This window comes from Alligator sinensis, unplaced genomic scaffold (assembly GCF_000455745.1).
Source record: "Alligator sinensis unplaced genomic scaffold, ASM45574v1 scaffold563_1, whole genome shotgun sequence".
Taxonomy (NCBI): domain Eukaryota; kingdom Metazoa; phylum Chordata; order Crocodylia; family Alligatoridae; genus Alligator; species Alligator sinensis.
In genome coordinates, this window is record NW_005842524.1 from 1,090,347 (window position 1) to 1,112,635 (window position 22,289).

The 22,289-nt window shown below is 41.2% G+C and overlaps 1 protein-coding gene across 1 annotated transcript in view; it reads right to left on the minus strand.

Annotated features, from left to right (window-relative positions):
• Nucleotides 1-22,289, minus strand: part of LOC102384966 (ankyrin-2) — a gene marked incomplete at its 5' end in the record, with an annotated part of 125,796 nt that overhangs the window by 86,508 nt on the left and 16,999 nt on the right. The window contains 4 exons of the mRNA XM_025213363.1: nt 2,338-2,441; nt 2,902-3,004; nt 6,193-6,204; nt 11,004-11,148. Coding sequence (XP_025069148.1) covers nt 2,338-2,441; nt 2,902-3,004; nt 6,193-6,204; nt 11,004-11,148 — 364 coding nt within the window. The remainder of the gene's footprint in view (nt 1-2,337; nt 2,442-2,901; nt 3,005-6,192; nt 6,205-11,003; nt 11,149-22,289) is intronic.

Below are 22,289 nucleotides of genomic sequence, written 5' to 3' on the forward strand. Positions count from 1 at the left end.
TCACAGGCCCAGGCCCTAGCCTCATCCCAGCGCTGCCGACAGCCCTGGCCCGGGCCTGCTGGCAGCACATGGTCGGGGCCATCTGTAGCATGGGGATGGGGCCAGGGCCTGTGCAGGTCCATGGCCCTGGCCCCATCCCGATGCTGCAGACGGCCCCAGCCTAGTGCTGGAGCGGCGATGGTGCCAGCTGGGGCTGAGCCACCGGCAGCACATGGCCAGGCCCGGAGACAGGGCCCATGGTGGCAATGGGGCTGGCTGGGCCCGGGGGCAGGGCCTGTGGTGGTGATGGGGCCGGGGTGCTGGCAGCACAGGTTGGGCCCGGAGACAGGGCCAGTGGTGGAGATAGGGCCGGCTGGGGCCGGGCCCGGGGATGGGGCCCACGGTGGCAATGGGGCCGGGCTGCTGGCAGCACAGGCTGGGTCTGCAGATGGGGCCCGCAGCAGCGATGGTGCTGGCTGGGGCCTGCTGGCCAGCAGCATGGGGTTGGGACCCAGGCCATCAGGGCGCAGATGTGGCCGGGAACAGGGCAGGCCATGTTAGGGTTAGGGCCAGGGGTCTTACCTGGCCAGCGTGGTCAGTGTGTTCCAGAGCCTGGGTCCCTCGGTGGCAACTCTAGGTAATGCAGGGTCGGCAGCAGCAGACGGCTGTTCCCCGGCAGCCACGTGCTGCTCAATCTGGGCACGCCCCTTCCCGCCTCTTGGGGCGGGAAGCAGCCGCGTGCCAGTAAAAAGCATGCTGCGTGCCATGTTGGGTACATATGCCATAGGTTGCCGACTCCTGCACTAAGGCAATATATCAGCAGCTACTCTAGGTTCCACCTTAGTGTAAACACCCTACCCACCCCCCTCACCTGCTGACCCAGATCAGGCCCACTGCCCCCTTCCTGCCCTCCTCAGCACCCTAGATCCTTGCTCACTGCCTCCCCACTGCCCCCTTTTCCCCCCTTATCTCCCCCTTCACCTGCTTACTTGTGGCTACCCATACAGTTTGTCCTGGGAAAGCAGGCAGGGAAAGGTTAACCTACCCATTCACAGCTCCCACCAGCACTGTTCTTTGGACAAGCTCAGCTGCGATAAAAGCAGCAACCTGGCAGCAGAGGCCAAGCAGGTAGGTTAACCCTTCCTTGCCCTTACCTTTCAGCCCTTCAGGGCCCTGTTAGCTTGAACACGTGACTGCTCCAAACTCAAGCAACACTGACACAGATCAACATTGGTGCAGCTCACAGTGTAACATGTAACAGGGCCCTTATGAACCTTTATAAGTCTAACCTGCCATCTCACTGTTATGCCAGCTTTGTTTCTCTTTGATCCTCTTGTACAAAACAAAGCCACTCAAACTGCCAATAAACAACCTCATTGTCTTGTGGTCCATTCAGGATACCATTTCTAAATATTAACTTGGCCAGGCCTGTATTTTAGTCTCTGTCCTGTTCAGGATTCATAGGGTTAGTAAAAATGCTCCCAAAAAATCACAAGTGGAAATAGTTGAAGGTAAGTGTTCTGGTATGTGTAAACTGAAACATTCATTAGGTTGCTTGAATATTAACTTGATGGCTGACATTTAAAAAAAGTAAAAAACATGATTCATGTCACTAGATTTCGATTCACATAAATCACTAGTATTTACTTTATTTGTTAGACAGCTAATCTTCATAAGGAGTAGTCTCTTGAGATCATGACTCAATGATGATGTTTAGAATTCTTTCATATCTTTTATTATATGCTGCTGTAAATGGGGAAGATTCACCTGTCATAGTTGCACAGTGCACTTACCACCACATCTCCCTCATCTGCAATTTCACTGGATCAAGGTCTAATTCTAGAAGCTATTACGAGCTCAGAATTGCTGCTTTCCCTATCTACCACTGATAGCAAATGACTTCAGGTGATCTCACAGGAACTGCTCATCACCTAGTAAGATCAGGCCACCAACTCAACTATCAGGAAATACAAATATAAATATATATATATAACTATTTATTATTTTATATTTCCTGATAGCTGAACGGGTGGCCTGACCCTACTAGATGGTGAGTAAATCCTGTGAGATTGCCTGAAGTTATTTGCCATCAATAGTACATAGAGTGAGCATCATATATAGACATACATACATACATATATATACAGAAAACAGATTCCATGTTCACTGAAGTCCATTGAAAAAAAATCTCAATGATTTTAATGGATCCACATTCAGGGCCACGCTGAGATTTTCTAAACTAGCTGAAAGTAAAATTAAATTCCCAAATAAGCATTAGCTCAAGCTGCTGTGCCTTCAGTTATGCTCACTCTGTTTCTTCGTCCTTTCCAATACATATCAATGGATTTGGTTACTCACCCTGAATGAATGGGACTGGAAGAAAGAGCCACATTGTCCAAATTTTCAGTGCCCCAACTTAAGCGATATGAGTTCCTTTCAGCTTCCTTGGCCAGATTTGTTACCTTGACACATGAAAGAATATTTGTTTGTTTTCTTAATTAAAAATAACTAAACAGACAAACCATAAATAAGTTATTTACATACAAGAGAGCTAACATAATTAATGCTTTAAAAAGGGGTGGGAGGGCAACAGCTACAAATAAACGATAACGGCATTCAATTATTAAAAACACATTACTGAGTATTTTGTGCTTGTTTAGTGACTGTGCTTTACTAATCTCCGTGAACAGGAATTTTGGGAGTTACCAAGATGACACAAATGTATTCTTGCATTTCCTTTTAGGTTAGAATATATATTTAATATAGTTCATTTAATACCAGTCAGAAATCAGAGAAATACAAATACAGCCACACACATTGTGCCAGGCAGTTCCAGTCGACATCTCTTTCATATTTGCAAAGTGATTTCAAATACATGTACATTGTACAACCTGATTTGTAAGACTAAGAGAAAGATCTTACCTGTTGGCTGGGGATTACGACCGTATCATCAATCATGGCACTGTCCCTCAGGTAGGAGGCATGGCTCAGCGTGTGGGACCTGTCTGAACTGAAGGATCGCAGGCTGGTAGGTTGGCAGGATGCCATGGCAATATGTCAGCAGCAGAGATGGTGTTGTGAAGATGTGATGGTGGACCGACCAGCAGAGTGAAAAAAGCGTGCTATTAGCAAAAATGATGCAACTTCCAGGGGGAATATAAACTAGCCATGAGGAAAAATAGAGCCTTGTAAATCTCAGCGTTATGCTAACTTTTTGAGTGTTAGTTGAACCAAAGTCTTTTGATTGACACCTTTAATGTGGTTCACATGAGAACCTAACAGACTAAACTAGATCACAATCTATTCCCGCCTACAAATGTTTTTAAACTAGTCCAGTGGATTAACCATTTCCCTTATTTTAAGGGAGAGGAATTTCCTCTGATGCCCTTTAAAGAAGTTCTCTCTCCTGATCCATAACTTAATGAAACCACCTGAAAAATTTTTAAAGCAAATATCTGAAAAGATGCTGAAGTAAGCCCCTCTGACATTTCATTCCTATCCAGGCTCTTACTGAAAATTGTGAATGGATAAGGTTTGTTCTGCCCCCCTGGAAGGTACACAGAGCAAGGTGAACTGTGGCCAGCCACATGCTTCCTGCGTAAAACAAAGTTTCTCTTCAGTATGCTTACAGCATCTCTAAAAAGGCCATCCAAAATGTGAGCGCTGTTTCCCTTGCATGTACACACAGCTCTAGAGAAAACTGGCTGCTGTAGCAATGAGAGATGCAGAAGGCAATAATAAGCTGCTCCCAAGCACCAGCCCAGAATTTAATTGCAATATCTGCTAGCAACAAGCAAAAATCAGAGATGCCAAAACAAAGATATATTAAGCTAAGCTGGGGTTTCTGCCACAGAATAGCATTACTTCTATCTTTGGAATATAACCAATAGTATAGGCAAGTATCTTTTTTCTTTTTTTAAAGGTTAACACTTCACCTTCAGATTTTCCTGAAGGTATACACTTTCCTGTTCTTCTATACCATGGTAGACATATTTCATGTCACTTTTGGAAGTTGCCATGTTTTCATCAATCGCACATCTAGAGGTACTACACATGATTATATCAACACTTTTAAACACAGGAGCTGTACAGGATCAGCCCAATGGAGATGTTATCTGTGATTTTTAAGGGGGACAATTCATTTTTAATTGTCATTTAAAATGGTTTTTTGGAAATCAGATTCAACCAACAAATTCAGATCAAAAGATTCATCCAGTAGGTTCTTCCAGGAGCCATACTTTATATAGAAATGGCATGGTGTATTTACATTAGAGATATTTATAGTTATGTGAGGCATGACTAACGTTCTTCCCTGGGCATGTTTAACATGTTATACAGATTGTAGAAAATTGATGCAAAGATAGTGAAAGTATTACATGAGTATGAGTCTTGGAAAAATACTGGAAAAATGTGTGCTGTTAATCTTCTCACTCGCTCTAACTTTGATAATGGTGTAGAAAAACCTAGTAGCATTTCACTTGCATGTCATGAAATATTACTCACTCCAAGTGAGTGGGAAAGCACATATTTGCAAAGATGAAGTATAGTATTTTGCAGGTACAACACATTCCATGGATAAAATTCTGATTCCATTGGTTGATGGCAAAACATATTGGTTTATGGGTACCAAGAATTCACCTTATTTATTTTTGTCCATCAATAACTTGCTTCAAGTTATGTAAAGAAGATGTGATTGTATGTCATTTTGAATATGTGTAGTCTTTTTATTGTATTCCAGTGTAACATCATATGAGCAGGTTATATCATGCTTTCCAAAATATTACTAAATGAATAATCATTCTTAGAAATGAAAACAAACATCAGTAGCAGACCCCATTTTTCATCACTAGCTTTTCTGTGCTTTAAAGAGTGAAGCTTTCAGAGCTGACTTACAGTGCCATGCAATGCTTGCAAGAGGTTGCCCATCCAAGTCATGGGTCCTGCTATTCAGCTAACTAAATGTACTACTAGACAGCACAAGTAGTGAATGAAATGAAACATACACAAAGCTCAGCTACTAATCTCAGGTGATTTTATCCTCATCCTCCTATAGCTACATGACATTGATACTACAATCACAACAACTTGTCCAGTACATACCCAGAATATGGTATATGTACATAAGCACATGTCCAGTACACTGAAGGTATGGACATTACCAAGCCACACAATGACACAAATATGACCGAATCTGTTGTACTTTAGGAGTCTATTGAGATTTTAAACAAAAATTGAAATAGCATTGCCCATTTTCTAAGAACTCAAAGTGCATGTATAGAAATAAGGATTCCAGTACTGAGAGATAGTGGTACTGAGCAGAATTAATTAAGATGCACATGTTCCAATTCTGAATGCACAGGCTCTAAATCTGAAGGGGCTCCTAGGTTAGCAGGACCCCAATCAATGCATTGTGACCATTTGAGAGAGTACGGTGTGGGAAGCACAAAATGCTTCTTGTTGCCTTAGAACTCTGTGGAAATAACTTGAGTCTCTGAAAACTATATAAACCAGGCTTGAAAACCTTCCCTAACTGCTCTTCTCAATTACAGACAGAAAGACTTTCTCATCAACCATGATGGATTGGTCTGAGGTAAGCGGGGAGGTAAGTTGATCAAATTCTGAATCTCTGACCTTCAAGAAAGAGGTCCAACTGAACCGGATTGCAGGAGGGACACAGATGTGTTTGAATCTGCTCTTGTTCTAAATATATGGAGGAAGAAGCTGTCTAGGACAGTTATTCTTTTTTCTTTCCTTTCATTAATTCTTGTTCCCTTCCCCTTTCTTCTATCCTATACTTTTATACTAAGACAAGTACCATCCATGTATCCTACACTATTTCCTCCTCCAAGCAGCTACCTCTTTAAGCAAAACATGCTTAATGAAGAACAGCCACAAGGTGCTGCAGACAGTGATGAGTTTAGCATCCTCAATAATCAGGGAATAATATTAGAGCCATGTCACCCTGAGTTAATCTGAAGTTCAAGCTAGCGGGCATATCCACACATGCCACTCTATAACTGGGCATTTCCAGTCACTTGAGAATATTACTAACATAAAAGCAATGCCTTTCATTTGGTCCTGTGAAATCAACAAGCCCAGTATATAAGCCTTGCTTCCTAAATTTAACAGCAGGACTCTAAAATGGATGAACAGTGATCGGTGCCAAAAAGGTGCCTTGGAGAAGACATTTTTTTCATGCTGTGTAATACCTACCTGGGCATGGTGCTAATGAAAGCATATGAAAAGAAGAATGAAGGGAAAAGAAAAATAATAAATAGGGAATATGGTTACAAAACAAAAATATAAGCTCATAAAACGGAATTGTTTAATGCATAATAACTAAAAAGGGCTGCTTAAAATGATTTGCTGGCTGCGTATGTTGCAGCAAAGAAAATGGAAATCTCCATTGCATTGCACTGAATCTGGTACAGGCATTGCAGCAAAGTTTATTTAAGCAGCGTTAGTGGCAATTCCCATTAATTATATCCTGAGAGAGAAATGGAAAGGTGGTGTTGGAAATATGCATTTTTTTTTTATCTTGTTCATCATGTCATATTATTGCATTTCAGATTAAAGAGACCCTGATACAAGATGGAGAATTAATTTTCATACTGCAGATAGTGAGACAGATTCTGATCTCAGCTGAGCCAATGTAAATCAAATGATATTTCTGTATGTGTTCTACATTTACACTGGGACCTGAAAATAGGCCAGCATTCACTTGCATGCTCATTCACAGACAACTCTTTGAAAAACAAAAAATTAAAGTAAAAAGAAAAAGGAAAGCCTACAGGATCAAACAGACAGTTTAATAAGTTTGAGAGTTTTTCTTTGTAAGCAGTCTTATAGTCCAAAAGCAGCCTTTGAGACATGAAAGCAGTACAGCCATTTAATTTTCATTGGATTCTTAGAGCCTTCTAGAAAATAGGAAAGACTCCAACTTTGGCAGACCTAAACGATTAGCATTTAGACATCCTGTGATAACATCAGAATTGTTTCTTGACATCTTCTCTTTCAGAAATGATCCAAGGTCCACTGAATAAACAGAAACATCCCTACACATTTCACAAGGCTTTGAATGATACCATACACGCTGTCCTGGACAGCGGAGGAGGTTTGAAATTGTGAGGCCAAATACTGGATATAGACATTATTTCAGCAAAATTACCCTCTGACTGCATGGAAGTTGGACATTACCAATTTGCATCATATATGATGAATTTTGACTGGAATGCCTAAACATCATTAGCTAATTCTTTTTTGGCCACTCCACTCAGAATGGGAAACATGTCTACCCGCCTGTTTGGGTACGCCATATGCATTTAAATTTGCTAGTAAAATACCTGAGTTTGAAAACCGAGACCTGTATTGTATTATACATTCCAGTGACATGTTCTCAACTACAAGCAACCTTTTTAAAGGGTAAAGTGCTATTGTTCCCATTCTTTTTCTTTTTACAACATCCAGCTCAAAAATGGAAATGCAGGCATTGTATCATTCCACAAATACATACAAATCTAGAACTGAATTTATTTTTATCACTGGCTCCCACAACCTGACTATGTATTCTAAGGCTTATTTTTCTGCATGATGCATGCTTTCCTATAGCTATTCTAAATCTTTCTATTATTTAACATTACATCCTGTGCCCTGCTGTGTTAATTCAGTGAGTCAGAGGAGAAAGGATCCTTTTTCCCTCTTAGTATTCAGTATACACACTCATAGAGACCAACTAACATATTACCCTGAGGTAAGCGGGGAAGCAGAAGACATGGAGGAAGAGCAAGCAGGAGGGGACAACAGAAGAGGTGTTCTCATACTTCTGGAGAAATCATGGCAATCAACTGGTTACCTCAAGTGCCTGTACACAAATTCACAGAGCCTGGGAAACAAGCAGGAAGAACTGAAAGTCCGCACACAATCATGGAACTATGACGCAATTGGAGTAATAGAGACTTGGTGGGACAGATCGCATGACTGGAGCACTGTCATGGATGGGTTCAAACTGTTCAGGAAGGACAGGCAGGGGACAAGAGGAGGAGTAGTTGCACATATGTAAAAGAGCCATATGATCGTTCAGAGCTCCAGAATGAAACTGGAGATAGGCCTGTTGAAAGTCTCTGGGTTAAGGTTAGAGGGGAGAGCAATAAGGGTGATGTTGTAATGGGTATGTGCTATAGACCACCAGACCCGGAGGAAGTGGTGGATGAGGCTTTCTTCAAACAGCTAGCAGAAGTTTCCCATTCACAAGCCCTGGTTCTCATGGGGGACTTCAAACACCCTGGCATCTGCTGGAAGGACAATAAAGCAGTATGCAGTCAATCCAGGAAGTTTTTGGAGAGTTGGGGACAATTTCCTGGTGCAAGTTCTGGAGAGGCCCACTAGAAGCCATGCTCTTCTTGACCTGCTGCTCACAAACTGGGAAGAATTGGTGGGGAATGTAGTAGTGGATGGCAACTTGGGCAGCAGTGATCACAAAATGATTGAGCTCAAGATCCTGAGGAAAGGAAAGATGGAGAGCAGCAGAGTAAGGACCCTGGTCTTCAGAAAAGCAGACTTCAACTCACTTAGTGAACTCATGGGCGGGATCCCCTGGGAAGCCAGACTGAGGGCAAGAGGAGTCCAGGAGAGCTGGCTGTACTTTAAAGAAGTCTTATTGAGAGTGCAGGAACAAACCACCCCAACATGCAGGAAGACTAGCAAGTATGGCAGAAGACCAGCTTGGGTTAGCAGGAAACTCTTCAGTAAACTAAGTCACAAAAAGGAAGCTTATAAGAAGTGGAAACTTGGGCAAATAAATGGGGAGGAATACAAAAGCATTGCTCAGGCATGCAGGGATGAAGTCAGGAAGGCCAAAGCACAAATGGAGTTGCAGATAGCAAGGGACATGAAGGGTAACAAGAAGGGCTTCTACAAGTATGTTGGTAGCAAGAGGAAGATCAGGGAAAGTGTGGGTCCCTTGCTGAATGTGGGAGGCAACCTAGTGACAGAGGATGCAGAAAAGGCTGAAGTGCTCGATGCCTTTTTTGCCTCAGTCATCATAGGCAAGGTCAGCTCCCAGACTGCTGCACCTGGCAGCACAGTTTGGGGAGAAGGTGAGCCGTGAACAACGGTGAAAGAACAGGTTAGGGACTATTTAGTAAAGCTGGACATATGCAAGTCCATGGAGCTGGATGGAATACACCTGAGGGTGCTAAGGGAATTGGCTGATGAGACTGCAGAGCCATTGGCCATCGTCTTTGAAAATTCAAGGCAATCAGGAGAAGTCCCAGATGATTGGAAAAGTGCAAACAGTGCCCATATTTTAGAAAGAGAAAAAGGAGGATCCAGGGAACTATAGACGAGTCAGCCTCATCTCAGTCCCTGGAAAGATCATGGAGCAGATCCTCAAGGAATCCATTTCTAAGCACTTGGAGGGGAAGAAAGTGATTAGGAACAGTCAGCATGGATTCACTGAGGGCAAGTCATGCCTGACCAACCTGATTCTTCTATGGTGAGGTGACTGGTTCTGTGGATGTGCAGAGACCAGTAGATGTGGTATACCTTGATTTTAGTAAGGCTTTTGCTACGGTCTCCCACAACGTTCTTCCAGGCAAGCTAAGGAAGTATGGGCTGGATGAATGGACTGTAAGGTGGATAGAAAACTAGCTGAAGCATCAGACTCAGAGAATAGTAATCAAAGGCTTGATGTCTAGTTGGCAGCTGGTATCAAAAGGAGTGCCCCAGGGGTTGGTCCTGGGGCCAGTTTTGTTTGATATCTTCATCAACAACCGGGAAGATGGCACAGAGTGCACGCTCAGCAAGTTTGCAGATGACACCAAGCTGGGGGCAGGTATGCTAGAGGATAAGGCTAGGATTCAGAGTAACCTAGACAAATTGGAGGACTGGGCCAAAAGAAATCTCATGAAGTCCAACAAGGACAAGTGCAAAGTCCTGTACTCAGGATGGAATAATCCCATGCACCAGTACAGACTGGGGCTGACAGGCTGTGCAGAAAAGGACCTGGGGGTTACAGTGGACCATAAACTGAATATAAGCCAAGCTGAATATGTGCCCTTGTTTCAAGGGCTAAGAGCATACTGTGCTGGATCAGTAGGAGTGTTGTCAGCAGGTCAAGGGAAGTGATTCTTTCTCTCTGTTCAGCACTGGTGAGGCCACATCTGGAATACTGTGTTTAGCTTGTGTCCCGTCCCCCCGCCCCCCGCCACTACAGAAAGGATGTAGACAAATTGCAGAGAGTCCAGTAGAGGGCAACAAAAATGGTGAGGGGCCTGGGGGACATGACTTCTGAGGAGAGGCTGAGGGAACTGGGCTTATTTAGTTTCGAGAAGAGGAGACAGGGAGGATTTAATAGCAGCCTTCAACTACCTGAAGGGGGGTCTGAAAGAGGATGGAGCTGGACTGTTCTCAGTGGTGGCAGATGACAGAACAAGGAGCAATGGTCTCTAGTTGCAGCAAGGGAAGTTTAGGTTAGATATCAGGAAATATTTTCACTAGGAGGGTAGTAAAGCACTGGAAAAGGTTACCCATCCTTGGAGGTTTTTAAGACCCAGCTAGACAGAGCTCTGGCTGGGACAACCTAGTTGGAGACAGTCCTGCTTTGAGTAGGGGGTTGGACTAGATGACCTCATGAGGTCTCTTCCAACCCTAATTTTCTATTATTCTGTGATATTTAACAGAGCTCCAGTGAGAAATGGCCAAATCCTTTGTTCTTTTCCTTGTATTCTGCAGTTGGCAACACAAAATGCATTCTACTACAGAACTAAAGCATCTCATTGAACCATGCCTTGAGCTGTCCTGTTCTCTGCCAGCTAGAAGTCAGTCAAGATGATTTAGGTACTGTATCGTATAGGCATCACTCTTCCTCCTTCACCTGCCCCATCTAGAAAGGGCAGTATATCATTCTTATTCTGAAATGATGGTCTTGGTTACAATCCTAATATCAGCAGATTCTTTCTGAGTTTAATTATTTAAGGAAAAAACAATACTTCCTAAATTATCATGGAAGCCTGTATGTAGAATACCTGTCAGATCGGCCTCCCTCCAAGCTGTATCTCAAGTAGTTCATACCATCTAGGAACTGGCTGCTGGGTAAGGAATCATCACCTAGTTCTTTTAGGTCTTCTGGCCTCAGGTATTCTCCACCATCTCCTGTCATTGTGTCATCACCTTGAAACAAAACACACAAAAAATCCACTGGGATAAGCAACTCATAAGTCTCACATCAGTGATGGGTCAGGGAGTACATTGGCTGGGGGGCACAAAATAGTGAGAGATCATTTCTACCCATTAAACACTTCAAACCTGGCACAAAATACTGAAAGATCATTTCTACCCATTAAACACTTCAAACCACAAGCAATTAATATACACTGACAATACGGGCACATCAAGCAGGATAAAATTTAAAATCAAAAGTAAGGTGAGTAAGCAATAAGATCTAATTCCTCCAGCTTTTGCCACTGCATAGATCTTTAAGGGCCAATTTCTTCATCCTGTAGATTCTTATCCTTTTTTTGCAGTTTCTTTATCCACTTCAGCTCCTTGGTCCCAACTATGTCATATGTTCTGGCTAACATAGTGGCTCCTTGCAAACATGAAAAATAACAAACATCGGAAGATGCAGCGCATTAGTTCAACCCAGCTCTAAAGAGACTGTATAGATCAGATGCTTCAATAGAGCTTTTTGGCACTTTTATCTAAAAGCTGATTCAATCAGCTATTAGATAAAAGCGCCAAAAAGTCCCACTAAAGTGCCTGGTCTATACAGATGCTGCAGAGCCTGGTTGAAGTAATGCATTGCTTTTTCTGGGCATGTGCTGAGCTCGGCTCAGGAGTACACCAAATAAAAGGAAAGTGCATTTTTTTTATGTTTTTTTCACATTTGCAAGCAGCCTATATGTTGAACCCAGTTACTCTTTTGATTGTTTGGCTTCATCTGCATTGTCAGAACCCATTAATTAGATGCCTATAGCACAGAGGAGAATTGGTATAGCCCAGAGGAGAAATGACATAGCCCAGAGGAAAACTCCATGGGTTCGATACATATGGCATAGTTTTGCTGGCAATCATTCTGGTGGCAGTAACTAGGTCATGGAGGAAAATTCCACTATGCCTGAACCCAGTAACCAAATGCTACAATAGTGGAAAATTACAGTTTAGAAAAAAGTTCCCGCCACTCATATGCAAATTCACATTATTACTGGCCAGTTTTAAATTATTCCTACGTGGCGACTAGCGATTGGCTTGCTAGCCGTATAAGAGGTTGAAGCCGTTTCCGCCCAAGTTGGAGGACTCCACATACATCTCGTGGAGAACTCTGAGTGCACTGTGGAGCCTAGCAAACTCCACGCGTGTTTCAGAGCGAACTTAGCGGCCTGATCAACCACTAAGGACTCCCCGTCACCGACCCAAGGGGGCCTAGCACACCCCCACCCGAGACGTAAGACGACTGCCGGCCCGAACACCCCGAACACATTTGCAGACCGACCAACGAACTTTGTAATTTCTGCCCGACCCAAGTTTTGTAACTGTAATCGAAGCAAGCTTCTGACCTGCACTGTACGAGCAGTGTAAGTAAACAACCTTTTTGTTTAATCAAAACGCGTCAGTACCTGATTCCACAATATATAAGCCTTTATTTGGCCTCATCCTCTTCCAAAGTGTGGTAATACAGATGCACATTGCAACAGATGCTGGAGGACAGATTTCAGCTTTTACGTCCAAATGAGAAGTAGGGGAGTTCATAAAGAATGTGGTGTGAAGTGAAAACTGATTTTTCTCTAAATATCAATTTTATTTTCTAAATGATATGTAGATTCTTTCCACTACTTATTTCTTTAGCAAATTTCCAGTGTGGTCCATTCTTGTACTGGAGAGAATGTCAACTTCAGTACAGACACTAATTTCAAATGATGTCTTCCTAACCTCCACCCAACTTCTTATTATAGCCCTGTGGGCTAAATGCAGTTCACAAAGCTCCAGAATGAGGCCTTCACCAGTAATACAATACATGGAGCCACAAGGTTTCCAAGTTTTCTCACTTCAGGGCTGTAATGGCAAATGGCCAAAAGCCTGAAGCTCACACCTAATTTGCATCAAATGAAGCAGACTGCAGTTAGTAATAGAGAAACAGGGCCTGCAGATAGCTCAGATCCCAACTGTGCTGCTCTACCTTGATCTGTACAGATCAAGAAGCAGCTCTGCATCACTCCAGGGAGTGTGCCTGTGTATTGAAAAACTGCTCTGTTTCTTATTTGCTGCCTTCAGTTTGACAAATGCATATTTCTCTGTGATATGCACTCCCAAAATGCAAACTGAAACCAAGACAAATAAATGAGAATTGTTGTGATAAGCTATAACTTTTAGTAGCTATATTTATGATAATGCATTGTCTTTTCTGTTCAGTTTAACAAGACCAACAGGCTAAGTGAATCCTAAATGCAGAAATGCTGACATTTCTTTTCCTGGAAAGCTTAATGTTTGACTTAAGTTGAAACCTAGGTTGATCAAACATCTGCAAAATTCAACATCCAAAATCAAATAAATCACACAGACAAATATATAAAATGGGGTCTAAATCTTTCCAGGGCAACTACAAAACATTTTTAAAATTCCAACTGCAATATTAAAAGAGAAATGCTTGGAAATGGTTCACAGAATATAACAGAATGCATTAAATTGTTGTATATTTCCTGTATTTGTCAAACAATTTCCTTAAAATGTCGTAATATAAATGTCATATTGAATGAAATAGTTTGAATGTTTGTAAAGATTGCCCATTAGCCAGTTTCAGGAAGAAGATAGGATCTATCTCCTTATCTAGCTCATTGTTTTGGAGCTACGTGCAAAATGTCCTGACTTCGCCTAAAACCTTAATCTAAATTGTACCTTTAGAAGTTTTTTACAAAGAAAGCAAATGTCCTAAATTCCGAGACATCAAAGCCTAAGGCCTTTTAACCAAATTGCTAAGAAAAGAGTATTTACAGTGATATGGAAGTCTCCCCAAGAATAATTTAAAAAATGCTCAACAAAGGTAATTTCTGTTGAGTAAGATCTGAGCCCAAATTTGGGAGTTATGATGAATTGAGTAGGAGGAGCCCAATGACGGCAGCTCACTCAATAAAAACCTGTAACTTACTGTCCCAATTTGGAGGTGACTTCACTTGCAGAACAACGAAGGAAGAATCGCAAGTATAAGGTCAAATTAGATTGATCGCCTAATCAAGCCTCTCCGTGAACACGAATCTCTTAGTTCACGCTGAAGCCGCGGAGCGCCCGAAAGGGACTGAAGGAAGGGGACGTAGTCCTATCACTGGTGAGCCCAGCTCATTGAATCGTATTGCTGAGGCCAGCCTATTGAACCGTACTACTGAGGCCAACCCATTAAATCGTACTACTGAGGAATGAAACCATATTTTGGTATTTGGCTTCTCGGAATTCTAGGATTGTAAGTATATTATGAAAAATAACAGTATTGATTCAAATTTAACTTTTAGTTGTAACTGTAGTTGTTTTTGTAACACTAATTCTTATAGCATTGTTTAGGAAGGAAGTGCATTCGGAGCATTGTTTCTGATATATGTAATTATTGTGTTTTTAATGTTTGTGGTGTTTCTTAAAGCTAAGCAGTGTTATATACATAGCAAAGAGTTTTAAAATAAAATTGTGTTGTATAAATTAAGTGTGTAATCATTGTAAAATCGTGCAATCAGCTAACTACTCCCCCAGCCAGTGCATCAAAACGAATCAGTAAATTGTGTGGGATTTTCTCTATTCCATAACCCACTAGAGACAATAAATTTGGAGGTTTAGCTCAAATTTGGAAGCTATCAAGGCAATCAAACAATATGAATTTCAAGTTATTTTTCAACTAAAAATGTATCATCATGCCAGGCATTTCATCCATAATGGTAACAAAGGTGAAAACCTAATGTCTTTCATCCCCTCTAACATCTTTTCAACAAAATGTCCACGCTTATTTAAACTTTGGTCTCTCAGCTGAGACTGCCAATAGCGGGGCCAATCAGTACTAATTACTTAGTGCAATGTGGACATCTGTGTTCTGTGAACTCTAATGGAACCATCAACTTCTTTTCCAGTAACCTCTGAATAGCCATTAGTTGGTAACACTGCTGGCCTACCAGTGGGCTAGCCTTGAATCAGTGACCTGGAGGTGAAACGCAACCTTTCTAATCCCTGGAGCCCTTCCAGCCCTTTTAGCATGATACTTAATGACAGAAACAAAACAAAAAGAAAACTGTGGCCTAGGGAACATACAGATAAGATGTTTCAAATCTGAATGCTCACTGTATATTATCTTAAAGAAGCATCTTACCCTGTTGTGGGGTTATGAGTGTGTTCATGGAGCATTTGTGACTATGAAACAGGAGATACTGAGTTTGTGTAATAGATGCGTATCCGAGAAGTCAATATTGTTATTTACACTTAATGTTAATGATACAGCAATCAGGACTGAGACTCCTACTGTACCAGAGTTATACAGGAACATGGAGATACATTCTTAGATTCATAGATTCTAAGGACCTCAGTAAGTCATCTAGTCCGACCCCCTGCCCTTGGCAGGCAAGAAAACAGTCACCAAACCTGGGGTCAGGTGAAACCAGCCAGGTGCCTGCCCAGTCTCCTCTTGAAGACCGCTAAAGTTGGGGCGAGCATCATCTCCCTTGGAAGCCCATTCCAGATCCTGGCAACCCCGACCATGAAGAACATTTTTCTAATGTCCAGTCTAAACCTTCTCTCCAGTAGCATATGGACATTTTTCTCTCCACTAGCTTATGTCCACTTTGCTTAAAATAACTTACTTGGGTACTTTTATACATTAAATCAGTGTTAATTGTACCAAATGGCAATTTTATAGCAGTGTAAAAATACCTACCCACTTTTATTATCCTATAAATGTATAAGATATTTATGTAGCATCTTATCTACAAATCTACAATAGTGTTGTCCACTAAGTAATGGCATCCTATTATCAATCACATTTACTACATTCAAATTTATACCACATATTAAGCAGTCCATAATGCATAGAGCACTTGACACTGGTATGTCATGATCTACTCTGTTTGTCTATTAACTTGTAGGTTTCAGTAAAGGTTAGCCAGAAATGGCTTAAGCCCTAATTAATTGAAGAACTCTCTTTCTCTCTTTATTTGCAATCAGTAGTGCTGCAATCAACAGATGCACTTGAGTTACCTTAATAATGAGGTTGCACCCTCTAACATGAGCAAAGGGAACAGAGAAAACTGGCTGATGGTGCCCTTCTGCATGCCCCAATTAGAAAATGCCTCAGAAGTAACTGCATCACTGTCCCTTGTTTCTCACCTTTCAGAACTCATTAATTATTTTGGCTGGGTGTGCAGCCCTACACAACAGTCCACACTTTAAGGCTTGCTTGGAAGGAGAGGAAAGTAAATAAATGAGCAAAGTGTTATGTGCTTAGACTGACTGAAAGGCAATCTGGGGAAAAGCAGACAAAGACACTATCCCCACAAGAGAAAACATTTAAAATCCAAAACAAAAGTATACTGAAATTATAAATGAATACTGTCTGGTATTTTAGTGCCAAATATATATCCTACACATTTGTTTAGCATTGTTTACAACACTAAAAATATTGTTCTAAATGATACAAATTCCAAATAATGCCAAAATGCAAATAATGTAGAAACTGGTCTGGTCCTGTGTCACACTCATCTATTTAGTCCATTATTATGTCTCCAGAAGTGACCAATACCAGATGTCTTATAAGATATAAGAATCCTATAACGTATGGATTTTTTTGTGCAGTATTATAACACTTGAGGGACTTTATTCTTAATGCCAAAGGAGAGGAAGAAAAACTAGGCTTGGATTGTGAGAAATATTATTGAAGTAAGAATGTAGATGCTAAGAATAACAAGAAAATGAAATAAAAAGTAGAAAGAGTCAAGAGTTGTTTTGAGGAAGGCTCAGAGGCAACAAAATGATGGTACAAAACAGAGGTCATGGATCTAGGAGAGAAAAACAGGACATGGTGATTATGAAATACTGAGCAGTTACATAAGTTTTGGGTCACCTGCAACCACTACTAACATTAGTGGCACCTGGACAGGTTTGTGGAACTAGATCTAAGAGGAAAAAGAAGAAATCAAAAAAGAAGAAAGGGAGAAAAATAATGTGTTGGGTACAAAAAAGGTATAGAAAAAACCCAGGAAAGTGAAAATAGGAAATTAAAATAGAACCAAAATACACTTCACTGTCTGGGGACAAAAGAAAGAAGCACTCAAGGTCAGGTAAAAGGCTACTTGGGAGACTGTAATGAAGCAGACTGCGATCTCGTAAAGAAATGGACAGTAATGGCAATAGCTGGTTAGTGCTACTATTGTTGCTGTTTTTGTTTATATCTTTAATTTATTTGGAAAACCAATGAAGTAAACTTAAATGAAACTAACACCCATATGTTGCATCTTATCTTCAGTTACATAGTAAATTTCTTGGGATGTGGATTATCTCTATAGTCACATGTGTTTGTGAACACATAGGGCACCTATGCACGTACAATGGGGCTGCTCCAACGTACTGTAAATTACAGTGCATTGGAGCAGACTAGATTAATCAGGTCTGCTGGATCATGGTAATTACCACACTCCAGCAGACTCCAGGGTCATGTGCATCAGCATCCCCATGCTAAAATATTCAACGGGGCACTTTAACGAAAGATCATTCAACAAGCTTTAGTTAAAGTGCCCCTGCTGCCAATTTTCAGCACAGGGATGCTGATATATGTGACGCTCTGGGAGTTTTAATTAGAGCAACTCTTGGAGCCGCTCTAATTAAAGCGCCTCCCTCCCCACTCCTGGAGCATGTGCATTAACACCCATAGAGCCCTGACCCTGATCAAGGTTTCTGGATCCTACAAAATAAATTAGTAATAGCAGTGGAAGTGTGGTTCAACTTCACAGGACTCTGACAGACAGTCTGCTACTGTAGGGAAGTAGAAAGCAGATGGCCTAGCATACAAGGAACAGCCAACACCAAATACTTCCAGACCTCCTGGTATTACTAAAAGTGGAAAAGATTGGACATCATAGTGGCAGATGGACACATCACCCACCACGTACTGGTTAGCTCCGGATGTGCAGCTGCTTAAAAGATTTTTCTTTTCCATCTTTTGCTGTGTAGAGCTTTATAAGGCTGAAGGGTTAATAGGAAATCCCACTGCTAGCTACATGGAGTTGCTTTCAAATAGAAGCTGCTTTAATGACATTTTAAAAATAACAAAAATTAATCTTTTTGCCTCAGCCAACAATACTCTCTAATGATAACTCTTGCAGTTCTGTGTGTTGTGTAAAAATGTTTTCAGCTCTCTATTTTCCATTGTCATGCTTATAGCCTACCATTTCTGAAAAAACTTGCAAAGACATGCATGTGCTCTACAATTTCAAAAGTATTTAAAAAAAATGAGATAACAGATTTCAGTTTCAAAAGCCTATAAGTAATGGAGGACACATCTTGACAACGTTTCAGCACCTGTGCAGGTCCTGTGTTTGCTTTTCTATGATTCTATACATTATGGCAAACTACCTACATCGGATGGACCTTGTTTTACATATATATAAAATGGTACATAATTCCCTACCTAAAATTGCAGTTAGTTATTGGCTTTTTTTAAAAAAAATTGGATCTGTTAGGCATTCATCACACTGGCCTGAGCACTGTACACAGTCAAGAAAAGGGATTTTGTTATTCACTATACATAGGCAGTTCATTTGGAGGGAATCAGGCATTACTTTTAATGGAAACATAAGTTCTAGGTTGACCATAGCTGTCTTTCAGCTGCGTAATTTTTCTATGGATAAGAATAGTATTTCCATCCAAGAAAGCCAACAGAACAGGTTAAAAAAAAGGGGGGGGGGGGGGGAAGGGCGGGATGAGAAAAAGAGAGAGAGAGGGTCTCATAAAAAAATTACCAAAATATTTTTTAGTACAAGTTCCAGATATACTTATGTTAATCTGTCAAAAACTTTTTTTTTCATTTGCAGCATTTAGATCTACATACTGTACAGCTCTCCATAGGGGATCTGTATGTGAGAAATAACAACAGCTATAGCATATGTGAATTCTTTGGGGAAAATATACTCCGCAGGCATCTTGAATGACAAGTATATTACAGATCTCCCCTGTGAATCTACTTGGAAGCTGTTGGTTCCCCAGTGTGTCAATCCTCCACTTAATGTACTGCACACATTAGACAACAGTTTTGGCTAATGCATTAGTGGGCATAACACAGCTGCAGATTTCTGCATTTACAGGCAGCCATGTTGTATGGTTTGAATCCTTGAGTATTCCACAGTTACATGATTGCACAGGCACATCACATCATGTCAGCAACTAATAACTTAGCGAAGCACTTACGGAAAGATAGAAAATGAAGCAAATGGAATGGAAAGACAACATATCTGTCTCTTGGGATGGAATGTGTCACCAAGTGCACTGGCCCTAAAGAACCTGTACTCTAGGGAGCTGGAAGGGAAGGATAGCTGGAATGTGTCCCCTCCTTAAGTAATCCACAGAAAAATGACTTCTAGTATGTGACAGGTGTCCACTAAGGAACCCTTGAAAAGCTGTGAACATAAAAGTGGTTGATAAAGAAGACAAACACTGCTTTTTTAGAATATCATAAAATTTGCATAGTCCTCCATGCCATAGAAGTCTTAGTAGGTAACAAGTGCTGAATGGCATTCTGACAAATCATAGGTGCAGTAGTTTTTCTGCACAAAGTAAAACAAAGTTCTACAGCAAGAGTCTGCCAATAGAAGTGCGCTTATATAAAATTGCTTTCCAGCACCCAAGCACCAAAACTTATGATGCCAGTCTCATTCTACAAGGTTTTATTCCATGCCTGTTCAGTATACCTCCTCCTTTTGCTCCAGTCAACTCTTACTGATTTCCACACACTTGAAGGTTGAATAGCCCTATCAGAAGACACAGAACAATATCCAGACGTCTCTGGGGCAAAAAATGCCTTTAACAAGATCTCTGTGGAAGGATGTTTGAGGGAATATTTATCAATTCACCCACCAAAATAATGCTCTATACATGTGGATGGAGAATGGTCACAAAACAAGAAATTTCACTGCAAAATGAAGAGTTCCCATTAGTCACAAAGCAAAGACGGCTTAGATTAACCCCAAACAAGTTACAGCTTTTGTGACTGCTGGAAAGAAAGAAATGGTTCTTTGGGTTTCTACTCAGTAACATAAAATGCATCACTAAGTTGAAGTAGAAAAAATAACGTTATATTTTTTACCCAACACTTTTGTAACATGTTCCATCCTAACCTATGTTGCAAAAGCACAATCCACAGGAATTTTGGAGACTTAAGGGAAAACATCTGTGACATTTCATTTAAAGTGAGTAATCATATTTTAATGACTGGTGGAATTCACATTAATCAGTGTTGACTGGTGGAACCACTAGCAAAAAAGGAACCATTCTAATTAAAGTTATTACGGAAAATGCAAGAATAGCTAGCAAGCAGTGCTATAAAAGTTATCCAAAATTATATTCTAAACCCTGTGGAGAGTGGGAATAATTCCTGGCTGCAACTGCTCTTTAAAAATGGGTTTCAAGATTCTGTTCAAATGTGTGAAAATAGAAAAATATTCTCCTTTCCTCAGTGTGCTAATCTTGATTTAGATAGCAACAGAACTAGTAGACTGCTACAATAAACTAGTATGTATAATTGCATCCTGTTGGATTTTAACCTTATGGAAAAAAATAGAGGTGCACTGATACATTGGTCAGATATTAAATCAGCACCAATATAAAGAAAATTGACTATATCAGAAATTGGCCTGAAGTGGCCAATAATTTGGCCGATAAATGCCCCCTGCATGCGTGCAGCTGCTGTGCAACATGCAGGCAGCGAGGAGCAGAGCCAAGAAGCTTGGAGAGCTGCCTCCAGCTGGTAAGTCTGTTGTGGTGGAAGGGGCGGGGGGAAGGAAGGGGTGTCGGGGGGCAGATCATCACCCACCACAGTGAAGGAGGGAGTGGGGCTGGGGCAAGGGCAGGTGCTGCCCAGCTGGGCGGGGTGCGGGACAGAACCACAGCTCGTCCCGGGGTGTGGGGAGGGGGATGGTTCCCGCTGCTGCACGGACCCCAGGAGGTCATAGTGGGGTGTGTGCCCCGGGATCTGTGCAGGGTGGGGTAGGGCAGGCTGCAGCTGGGGCTGAGGCCAGCAGCCGCGCCAGACTCTTCCCAGTAGGGGAAGCTGGGCTGCACTGAGTTTGGGGCAGGTGGCGCTGGAAGCGGAGGCTATGGGGGGTGTGGGCGGGGACTGCAGCCCCCCCCATGCCTCCTCCGCTGCAACAGACTTACCAGCTGCACACAGCTGTATCAGAAATTGGATCAGTATTGGCAGATATGCCGCCTTAAAAATCGGCTATCGGTATCAGCCCCAAAAATCTCTACCAGTGCACTCCTAAAAAATATAATTCCATTTCAGCACATACAGTTAAGCTCATCTGTGCAGAATGATGTTATAGGTAGATGTTATAGTATGTCCTAATAATCTGCTATCCTTTCCTTATTACCACTAAAAAGAGATCCAATGAGACTATCTGAGAAAGCAAAATGTCCAAATATTCAATTTTGACTTTAAAGTAAGTTCCTATTCTGAAAACTAGATGTAGAACAATGGCACTTTCTTATGGAACAAATATGCTTCAAGTCTTCATAGTCAAGCCTGCTGACTTTTCTAACTTAATTTGTTAAAAATACAGTCATGAAGTGAATTTTTCTATGAAAAAAAATGTTGATGAAAAATGTCAGTTTCTTTTTTTCTTCAACATCTTTTGTTTTTTGTTTTAAAAAACCCCTGTTTTAGTCTTCTGCAACTAAATTCTTAAGTTTTGCATTAACTAGTAAACATTCTTCTGTTTGAAAAACCATAATAATAATGAAGATGATGATCTGCTTTTTTCTCATGAAATGTATATTTTCCAAGAAATGTTTTTTGTTAAAAAAAGAAAGAAAATGGACAAACAATTTGCATAAGAAAGAAGTCTTCATAGGAAATGTTTGTCCAACTCTAAGCATTACCTCTCTTAACAATGCAGAGTGAAAGCAATGCACAGATGAGAGAGAGATCCTCTAAAACACATTATCATAAAACTTCTGATTGCAAGATCCTTCTAGAAAATCATGCATGATCTAACAATCCACACTGATTTTCAGCTGAGTTTGCATGCCTTAAACTGGAAAAAAATAAATCATTTTACTCTAAAAATCATTGGGCGAGTCCA